The 11,523-nt window shown below is 35.5% G+C and overlaps 1 protein-coding gene across 1 annotated transcript; it reads right to left on the bottom strand.

Annotated features, from left to right (window-relative positions):
- Positions 1-1,171: 1,171 nt before the first annotated feature.
- Positions 1,172-11,187, bottom strand: LOC138335356 (tetratricopeptide repeat protein 1-like). Its single transcript, XM_069284404.1, has 5 exons — positions 10,454-11,187; positions 7,565-7,738; positions 6,203-6,388; positions 4,379-4,433; positions 1,172-3,154 (listed from the first exon to the last, which is right to left on the bottom strand). Exons 1-5 carry the CDS (start codon positions 11,093-11,095, stop codon positions 3,027-3,029), a joined length of 1,185 nt encoding a protein of 394 aa, XP_069140505.1. The 5' UTR covers positions 11,096-11,187; the 3' UTR covers positions 1,172-3,026.
- Positions 11,188-11,523: the final 336 nt, after the last annotated feature.

Consider the following 11,523-nt stretch of genomic DNA (forward strand, 5'->3'; position numbering starts at 1 on the left):
TTTGCACAATTTTGAATCCCCACCCTATAAAGATGCCACCATTGCATTATGGGTGCTATACCATGCTTAGTTTCAGAGAAGAAGTCGTTTATATGGAAATAGCCAAATTGACCCCTTTTGACCCCGCCCCTCAGGCCCCCCGGGGGTCAGCCCCATCATTTGTACAATTTTGAATCCCCACCCTATAACGATGCTACCATTGCATTATGGGTGCTATCTCATGCTTAGTTTCAGAGAAGAAGTCGTTTATATGGAAATAGCCAAATTGACCCCATTTGACCCCGCCCCTCAGGCCCCCGGGGGGTCAGCCCCATCATTTGTACAATTTTGAATCCCCACCCTATAACGATGCTACCATTGCATTATGAGTGCTATCTCATGCTTAGTTTCAGAGAAGAAGTCGTTTATATGGAAATAGCCAAATTGACCCCATTTGACCCCGCCCCTCAGGCCCCCGGGGGGTCAGCCCCATCATTTGTACAATTTTGAATCCCCACCCTATAAGGATGCTACCATTGCATTATGGATGCTATCCCATGCTTGGTTTCAGAGAAGAAGTCGTTTATATGGAAATAGCCAAATTGACCCCTTTTGGCCCCGCCCCTCAGGCCCCCGGGGGGTCAGCCCCATCATTTGTACAATTTTGAATCCCCACCCTATAAGGATGCTACCATTGCATTATGGATGCTATCCCATGCTTGGTTTCAGAGAAGAAGTCGTTTATATGGAAATAGCCAAATTGACCCCTTTTGGCCCCGCCCCTCAGGCCCCTGGGGGGTCAGCCCCATCATTTGTACAATTTTGAATCCCCACCCTATAAGGATGCTACCATTGCATTATGGGTGCTATCCCATGCTTGGTTTCAGAGAAGAAGTCGTTTATATGGAAATAGCCAAATTGACCCCTTTTGGCCCCGCCCCTCAGGCCCCTGGGGGGTCAGCCCCATCATTTGTACAATTTTCAGTTAGTAGCCCATAAGGATGCTACCAGTCAAATTTTGTTGAAATCCGACCAGCGGTTATGGAGAAGAAGTCGATTGTTGACGGACGGACGGACGGACGACGGACGACGACGGACGACGGACGACGGACGACGGACGCCGGACGCCACGGTATGGCATAAGCTCACCTTGGTCCTTCGGACCAGGTGAGCTAATAACAAATCAATGTAATCATGTCCTCTGTGATATAATTTATTGGAAAAGACAAAATACAGCAATGCAAATGCACTCATTTTGGTGCACTTGAATTTTTGCACATAATTAAATTACTTAATGTAATGTAATACCGTATTTGACCCAATAAGTGCCAGAAGCACCCCTCCTCCTTTTTGAGACCTCAATTACAATTGCCTGGGCATAAATAAAGACCAAAACTACACAAAACTGTATAGGTTTGAAAGAATTTCGGCTCAATAAGCATCTTTTCATTTTTTCAATGCCCTGGGCGCTTATTGGGTCGAATACAGTAGCTTATTATTACAATGACCAACCATCCTTAGATATTAATTAAATACTTTGCTAATTAAAGTATTATTTAAGGAAGCATCCTGAGTTTTACTCACGCAATACATGAACCCCACAAGCTACACTGCATGACCTTAAACTTGACTAAACAAAACTCCCGACTAGTCAAAGTCCTTTGTTGGTACTAGCTGTGCAGTGAAAATCAATGAAGAAAGGAAGCAACATAAGCCCAGACAATGATTTTCTAAATTTAGAAATGGTGACCTTGACCTTTATCCTCCTCGATATTCCAGGGGTTATTATCCTCTCATTTTATCCATCTCTGGAATATTCCATATTATTATATGACTGGTGTTTTTGCTTTATTTTGATTGGCTGACACGTTTCTCAGAAGTAATCATCAACTGCCATATCAACCCGGAAATCGGCAACGAAAAGCACGCTAGGTTACTGGACTCAGTCCAGATACCTCTCGCAAGTCCAGTAACCTGTGTCAAAAACAGTTCGAGGGAAACTCCCTTTAGATGTCGTCATAATAACTTTTGATGTCGACTGGTACCCAAATATCGCGTAAAGGGAGTTTCCTTATTCAGTGACGTCGAATTAATCTATTGTGACGTCATTATTATAGTCGGCAGCATATATGGCGGAAGGCAGCAAGTTTACTGCAATCAACGGTTATCAACTGCAAACTTCAATTTACGGAAATTATATAAAACGTTCAAGAATGCCAGACGAGAAGTTGATGCAGTGATAATATATTCTGATTCTACCAGTCGTAAACATTAGCAAGAAGCATTTGGATATTTACCATATACTACATGTAATGGATAAACTACTTTTGTAAAAGGAACATTTGAAAATATCCTGTGTATTGTAGTAAAGTCTTTTTGAAGAACCAGTTTAATATCCTGTAAATGTCATATAATAAAACAGTTTTCTACCTATTTTCAGGTGGATACGTTAGTTATCAACCCTCGAAAACGATATAAACCTCGGCCTCCGGCCTCAGGATATATCACTTACTCGGGTTGATAACTCATTGTATCCACCTGGAAATAGGTCGATAATTGTATAGTAAAACTGAAGGCAATTCAGGAGAAAAATCTGACTAATTACATTCCTACCGAAATTTCCTTTGAATATTAGAGAGTGACACCTAATTTCAAAGCTGTGCAGTGTACCATTATCTAATTATTTTGTGATACATCAAAGGCCAAAACTAACTGTCTCATCTGTTGTGCACACAGAGCCTTCAGTTTTGCTATAATATATTCCAGGAGTAGATATAACAATCTACGGTAACAGTAACCCCTGGAGTATCAAGGATGGTGACAATCATCAAAACTCAAATGCAACCTAGATATTTTGATACATTTGTATATTAAAAAAAAAGAAGAACTGAAGCTGTTGAATTTGTGATCGAAAGGTCAACTACATTAAATTTATCACTTCAATATGAACATTCACACTTTACAGATAATACAGACATGTACATAGATGCATATTAAGATAAAATAAAGGGCGATATGATATTGATTTCCTAATCATAATAAAGTTGTCATTTGTTTGCATTCTGAGAGAAGTTCACGGAGTATCCACCGCTGTTTGGATCCTGGTTAAGCTGGAAGTTATCTGTTGACAAGCCAAAGAGTTTAAGTATCATGTTTCCAAGGTCCTTTAATTTACCTGTAAGTAAACAAATAAGTTTTAAGATTTTTTTCCCATCAGTGTCCATATAAGATATATCTAAAAATACAATATTTAATAATAGATGCTAATTCTGTTTAGGTTATGAGGGTATAATGATAATGGAGCACGTGTAAATTATGTAACCCCGGCGAAGTCATTCATATGTTCCCACCAAAAGTGGGGTCATGATCCCACGTTGCTACGCCATCGACTATTCACGTAACAATAGAATCTCCGCGCGTGTTGTGCTAACATTATACACTGATAATGATAATACTAGAAAGCATGGTTATTGAGTCCATGTCAGTGCAAACTGTTAATATATACATGTACTTTATGTACTTAAAGGGACAATTCATTGAGGGCTCAGGCTAATTCTATAACATAACCACAAAGCAAAATATGGCATAGATGTATTATTCTACATTCCCTATGAAACATATATATAACAAAAAATATTGAAAAATTCCACAAAATTGTTATTGGTATTTTGATTGATATCGTTTAAATTTCATCTTGTATAACATTACGATAAAGCATGGACAATATGTATGCTGTACCCATACCCGAGCCAATGTCATGTGATTACAGTCAAACCTGTCTATAAAAATCACCCAAGGGACAAGGGCAAAGTAGTCTGTATAGCCAAGTGTTCTTTATACACAGGTCAAATTGTGTTACAAATGGCCATTTTGGACCCTAAAAAGTGGTCTTATTAAGCAGGTGGTCTTTATATAGAGGTGGTCTGTAAGACAGGTTTCAGTGTAAACAAATACTCCAAAACAGCAACTTTTCGAGTGAGATTCAATTTTGCCTATTTAGATAATTGGAATTATTTTTTCGACTAATATATCCCAAAGGACACATCTGGGCACTTCTAATGTTAAGTCTAAAACAGTTTAGGACATGAATTTTGTGAAATGGTTCACTGTGAACACTTATGTTACCAGGGAATTTTACGGTAAGTGAGAGTGGAGTTTCTACGATTTATGAGGTAAGATTATAACTGGTAATCGGAGGGGTCTTTATTTTTTTACATATCTTGTGACAAAGTAAGGGAAATAACTCCGTCATGATTAAATGGAATTTGGTGCCAAAGTTGCTGACGATGCAGGTTACTGCATGTGTGGTACAGTTCTATGGAATAAATCGAGCATTTCATGAAAAACTCAGAGTCTCCGTCTTTCCCCTGTAGGTACCAAACTCTGGAGTAACACTTACCTAACATTTCTGCTTTCATTTTTTCATTTCTTTCCTTGATTTGGTCAGGTAACCTCTGAAATTAAAAAAAAAGAACTGTATTATCACCTGGTATGAAAGGATATCAAATATTCAGTTGGCTTTTATTTCATTAGGTTATACATCATGAACGGAGTGCTTACTTAAGTTATCAAGTTGTGAGCTAAGACAGGTAGATCAGGACTACTATAGTACTGTGTCCTAACATCCTATTAGTGTTTACTTGACCTTGACCTATCGGCTATTTTGAAAGATGTTGTTTTTAATAATTTTTAAAACACATGAACTTTCTGCTGTGTGTCTTTTAACGGGGGTGTAACAGTATACATTGCACTATATTTACACTTGTTAGGCTTGGTCACTATACGCTAATACTAGCCGATTTTGTTTACCATAACTGCATGGTAACATTGAACTTTGAACTTGCGTATGAAAATGTTCTATGCAACGTAAAAGGACTACTTTTTTTTTAAAGAAACACATGGCTTTGTTTACATTTTGACGCAACATTACGTGTATATTGTTGTTTTTCATAGAATTTTGGGAAAATGTAAACAATATATACATGTTTTATATTTATATATGATTCAAACAATTTTTAGATTAACAATTGTATAAAGAAACGGAAAAATATCCCGACCGGGGCAACTTGCTTTCATTTTTGTTAAAATGATGGGTGTCAAATGTAAACATTACCTCTGTGCCTATGTTCGTCCTACGATCGAGTCTTTGGAATGGACGGGCGTGAGACCCTCTGATAGAGGTCAATTAAAAACATATCCTCTTGTCTTTGTTCTTTGAGAATTTAATCATGTGTATTATAAAACATGCACCGCTAGTAATCCACGTGTTGACAGTTATGCGTCACCACAAATACATTGTATCCGTCGAACACAAGTGAATTTGTTTCATCTATCGATGGCGATGGATCTAAGCGTAGATTATATAATCACATGGCTCCCAAGGATGATATCGTCAAGTCAGACGACATCTCAAACACATTGAGCTGCTTGAAAATCGGTGTTTTGACAACTTCGGCAAACTCAAGTGTGTAAGCGTGCGTCAGCTTCGCCTCGCTGCACAATAACGGTCACCGAGTTCACACATGTGGCCGTGTACAAATTCTTTATGTTATTACGCTATATATTAACTTTTAGCAAAATTGAATATATATTTAAAGTTCTGATCTGATGAAATAAAATTTTCTCTGAAATTTACTGTGTTTGTCATGTTTATTTTACAATAAATTATTGAACTTTTTTGTCGTCGCGGATGAATAATTCTACCTTACGTGAAGAGTCATCATTCGCTGTTCAATTGAGTAAGCTCCTCCCACTTTTGACCGACTTTTATTGAATAATTACGTCACATTCAAATGACGATTTTATTGCATAAAATATAAATAAAAATGTCGTTTGAGTGTAAATATAGGGATTGGATTTCGCTTTTATGTTAACCATGCTTGTATGGAGCAATTCCTCTAAGAATATATTCAATATGGATAACGCGCCCCATAGAATATATTCTTAGAGGAATTGCTCCATACAAGCATGGTTAACATAAAAGTGCAATCCAATCCCTATATGTTGCTGGTGTATGCCTCTAAATTTGATCAATTGATAGCAAATGCAACAAGTTGATAACAATCGCTGATAGTACACCAATCTATTGATAGTTTCAATAATCAGATTTTTTCTGTAGCAGATGCATATATAAAATAGTAAGAGGTAAAGTGTTATGTAGATAGCAGATATGATCATGAGTGAATTAGATTGTGCGTCAGTGATTTTTTTTCCTTTCCCATACCATACAGGCAGCTCTCGCTGAATGTTGACCAGGATCAATTTCTAGAACTTTCTGGTAGTCTACCAAAGCCTCGTCTAGTTTATCCTCTCCTTCGTAGAGCTCGGCTCTCCGTAGTAGTGCCTTCAGGTAATGTGGGTGGAGGTTTAGGGCACGAGTACAGTCCTTGATGGCCTCGTCTTTGTGGTTCTTCAAAAAATATCAGTTTGTCTATGTTTAAGTTATATGTGCTGTACTTGTCATACTCATGAATCAAGATAAGCTTTTATGTTATTTACCACCAAAAGTTACCAACATTTTGAGAATTACTGTACTTTCAACATGGATATGGTTTTCAGTTTCAAACAACGGGGAGATAATCTACTATTTTTAAATCGAAGGGTTTTGGTCTTGCTTGTAGACAGAAGTGAGCACCGAGGGGCAGGAAACCAGGCATTTGAACTATATGGAAGATGATGCAGCATTAGATCAGCTGTAAGTGTTATATTGTATGGGTGTATATACCGGTATATTAATGAAATGAATAGAGTGTATTTTAATGATGACTCTATCTGGTAGCTTTAATTTAGAATAGTGTTATTGAAGTTATAGGAAATATTTAAGGAATAGATTTTTATTTTGTTGAGGTTATGAGGGCATAATGATAATGGAGCATGTGTAAATTATGTAACCCCGGCTAAATAAAAATATATTCCTTATATTCCCAGTTTTTCACGTAAATGAATACTATTTATTCTCGCGACAGTTGCATAATTTTTATTAAAATACCCATATTTTTTACTCTCCCGTCATCGTCAACGAATTTGATTGAACAGCTGATTGGAATCGAGTCATTCATTGTTCGCACCAAAAGTGGCTGTCATGACACCACATTGCTACGCCAGCGACTGTTCCCGTAACAATGGAATCCCCACACGTGTTGTACTATCAGTAAATACACTGATAATAATAATATTAGAAAGCATGGTTATTGAGTCCATGTCAGCGCAAACTGTAAATATATTACCAGATATCACTTATGATTGCAGCGTACAATAGGATCATTGATGATATTATTCCTCGGATTGGTTACCATATGCCAGTAAAGTTTATCAATAGTTATATATGATGCTCCACTCTGATTGTAGTGATGTTGGTTGTTTTTGTTTCTAGCACATACATGTACCAGTATATGTAATTCATATATTTTTACACTCCATGGGGTACAGAAAATGAATCTTGGGTAGGCTGCTGGGAACAAATAAACAAGAGGCCCATTAGGGTGACCTAATGATCATCTGACAATTTAACCTTGGCAACGTTATTGTAACACCTTGAATATTCATTGTTTGACATGGAACAATTAAAGCATGTACAACTTCTTACCAGTTTCATCTTACAGACGGCTCTATTGGAGAACATTATAGATCTATCTTTAGGAAAGCTGAGTGGACATATATGTAAGGCTCGAGTGTAACAGCGCATAGCATCCTTGAAGCTTTGATCCTTAAACAGTTTGTTCCCTTCATCTTTACAGCATTGTGCTTCTTTCCGTTTCTCCTATAACAGATGACAAAATGATTAAATATCAACATTTAAAACTGTAAGTGCAGTCTTCAAATATTCCATATTATTATTAATATACTGTAATGAAGTACAGAAGAAGTGTTACTTCAATCTTTCGTATGGTAGTCATCAGTTTTGAACATATTCTACATTATATGTTCAAAAATGCTATCATTAAAAACAAGCCAAGCGCATTATTGTGGAATCATCTAAAATGTATGTCTAAATGTCAGAATCATAACAATATTCATTAACAACTGAAGTGTGATAATGGTGTGATTATTTTGGATCAACAAGGGTTTCTAAACAAAATAAATGCACAATTTGTAAACGTTTCAAATCTAGTTGAATACAAAGAAGTAGATTATGATCATATGCAAATGGAAGAACATGCATCAAGGCTGATATCCTCTCAGAATCCTTTCTGCATTCCTTACATAAAATTAGAGGAATTAAGTTGAATCAAACATTAAAAAGCTGGATGAAACAAAACCAACTGGTATTGATGGAATAAGCCCAAGGGTTATAAAATTGTGTAACGTTATTATTTCTCCCTATTTGACTTACATTATAAATTTAAGTTTATCAAAGTCTCGTTTTTCATCGTCTCTTAAGGAGGCAAGAGTGACAACATTACATAAGGGTGGCGAAAAAGATTATCTTGATAATTACAGACCTATATCTATATTAGCCTATTTCATTGATAGATGGATTGATTGCATTGATAAAAACGAAATGGTAGGAGCAATATGAATAGATTTTAGGAAGGCTTTTGACTTAGTAGATCATAATATACTTCTTCACAAGTTAAAATGTTTAAATATTTCAATGTGAGGTATTAGTTGGTTTGCTTCATACTTATGTGTCAGAGTTCAAAAAGTTCAGTATAGAAATAGCTCCTCATCATCTGAATTCATAAAATCGGGAGTTCCACAAGGATCAATACTGGGTCTTTTAATGTTTATATCTTATGTAAATGATATGCCGGCCGCTATATGTGAAAAATTGTCAAATATATATATATAGATATGTATGCAGATGACAGTACTAGTACTATGCATGTAAAGGGTATTGACTATACTATTGTTACATGTCAACTCCAAGAAAATATGAATCAAATTGTAAAATGGTGTACAAATAATAACATGAAACTAAATCAACAGAAAAACAAATCTGTGTTAATTTCCAGTAAACAAAAGTCGGGTGAACATATGCCCATGGTATTGTATGCATATAATGAGGAAATACATTCTACATCATGTCAAAAGCTTTTCGATGTACACATCAATAAAAACCTCACTTGGGTAGAACAAGTAAAACAAGTTTTATCAAAACTAGCCACGGCAGTTGCTTTACTACGTAGAATGTCTAGATATTTGAATGTCAATGCCAAAAAAGTTTATAACAATGCATATATTACCCCAATAATGGACTATGCTGCTGTTGTATGGGGGAATGGCCTGACCCAGGAACAAATCAACTTTGACTCCAAGCAAAGAGCTGTTTAAAGATACTGATGCTCTTCCTTTCGAATATAGAATTATGTATCATACATGTGTACTACTGTAGTTTATAGGTCATTAAATGATCTGCCACCTGAATATATAAAAACTTGTTTTATTTCTTGCAATGAAATGTATCAATATGGGTTAAGATCAACAACACAAAATAAATTAATCCTACCTAGAGCACACTCTGAATTGTTCAAAAAACCCCGCAATTACAATCAATGGAGTTAAGCTCTGGAATAACTTACCAGCGAGTTTAAAAACTATGCCATCACTATTTGCCTTCAAAAAGAATGTTAAAACTTATTTTTTTAACAATGTATTTATCAAACTGAAATTTCTTCGCATTCTTATGTTACATGTAATTTTTATCTATATACATGTATATTATTAACACCACATAGGCTGCTGTCTCCCTATATATATATAGCTGCAGGTAGATACAATATCGTGTTTTTGTTTTTTTAAATGATTGATAGATCATTTTCATATTTCAATGCAATGGAAATACTGGGTATGTTTGGTATTAATCAACATAAGTTTATTTGTTTAAAAACAAAATCTGTGTTTGAATATGAAATTGACTGAAAAATCACAATATATTTTTTTTATTCCTGTCAATATGAATGTATTACATGTTTGTTCTTGTTTTGGTTGTATTGTTGTGAGGGCCATATGTAAGATTAGTACTGTACTAAATATGTAACCCTCGTGAAATAAAGTTTTTATTATTATTATTATTATGTGAATTTATATCATACCTAAAAACAGGATTAGATTTATAGATATTCTTGTTCTGCATGTCCATTTATAGTATGTACTATGTTATACATGTATACACGTTTCTCAAAAATTATATATATATGAGTACCCATGTACAAAAATATGCATGCCTACACTAATAATTTATGAATAAGTGAGGGTATAAAGCAACTACAACCCTAGAAATACAAGCTGATCATAATCACTTCCTTAAAGACATACACTATGCTGAAAGCTTTTATGACGAAAATATGAAAAACACAATAAGAGCATATCTCCTAATGTAATAGGATTTACAATAAATTTAATACCTGCCTCTGCCAGGGATCGAACTATGGATTACTAGTCTGACGCTCAATCGATCAAGCTAAAGAGAAGTTCTCTCTAGCTGAGTGATATATTGTGGCTAGTATTAACCAGGGTTACATAATAATTATACCTCCTTTTCTTCATCGGTCATTTTTTCTTCTAACTGCTTCAATTCCTCTTCATTTGCTTCTCCTTCTTCTGCTGATTCGTAGTCTTCCTCTTCTTCACTTTCAGAATCTTCATTTTCAAGAAGTTCATCCACATTGTTTATTTCCTTGGATGTTTTTTCATTGTCTTTTGAATATTCTTCACAAAAATCAAATTCATTATCCGTGCATTTTGGCACATTGGAGTCATTCTTAGTTTCAGAATCTGATGTTTGACTAGTTATACCATTTGAATCTTTCGCATTGATATTTGAAAAATTAGCAGCAATATCATCCATGTCGTTGTTATCTGTGACTTGAATACCACGTTTTTCGATATCGTCATTATCTTCTACCTGAACACATTTCCTATCTGTCCGAGAGTGTCTCAAGTCAACATACCTTCCCTCTGCTTCCTTCACGTCCGTGTTCTGTGATAAAGCGTGATTCTGTGATATGTTACAATCTGTTTCTTGAACACCAGATGTCACCACAGTGTCAAAAGAGTCATGGAACTGTTCCACTGTTTTTACGGTGTCAGAAAACGATTCGTCATCATCACTGCTATTTGACTCCATTTCCACTTGCCGAACCACCGTACCGACTTCTTCGACGGGATTTGACATTTCAATACACTGTAAGTTGGTAATCAATATTCACACGAACTTATTTTCAACAGCATGACACAAAAATCAGCTCATAAGAACAAATAAATAGTCGGGATTTTCATTCGACAACTTTCTGTTTTATGTGTCTGTGTCAAATAGCTGCTTGAAAATAAAAGCAATATATCTCCTTTTCTATCATGCCTCTCCACGACCATGATCAAAACGAGAAACGTGTTCTTGGTCCGTTTCCCGGTTTTGCTTGTTACGGAATTTTTATGGAAAAAATAATTTTTTAGTCATATCAATATTTTGAATTATTTGTCTAATATATTTTTCGTAAATATATTCCTATATATTTAATCAAATATTTTAGACAGCAACGTTATGCCTCTGTATTTTTTCACAATATATTATTTTGAGTTGGTTTCTTTTATTATATTCTCCGG

Source organism: Argopecten irradians, chromosome 11 (assembly GCF_041381155.1).
Source record: "Argopecten irradians isolate NY chromosome 11, Ai_NY, whole genome shotgun sequence".
Lineage (NCBI taxonomy): Eukaryota > Metazoa > Mollusca > Bivalvia > Pectinida > Pectinidae > Argopecten > Argopecten irradians.

What these genes read in the sequence shown, in the direction of transcription:
- LOC138335356 (XM_069284404.1), bottom strand. Translation starts at nt 11,095, where the DNA reads ATGTCAAATCCCGTCGAAGAAGTCGGTACGGTGGTTCGGCAAGTGGAA. An exon ending in TGACCGATGAAGAAAAGGAG is followed by an intron (nt 7,739 to 10,453) that starts GTATAATTATTA and finishes CATCTGTTATAG; the next exon opens with GAGAAACGGAAAGAAGCACA. An exon ending in CCGTCTGTAAGATGAAACTG is followed by an intron (nt 6,389 to 7,564) that starts GTAAGAAGTTGT and finishes TATTTTTTGAAG; the next exon opens with AACCACAAAGACGAGGCCAT.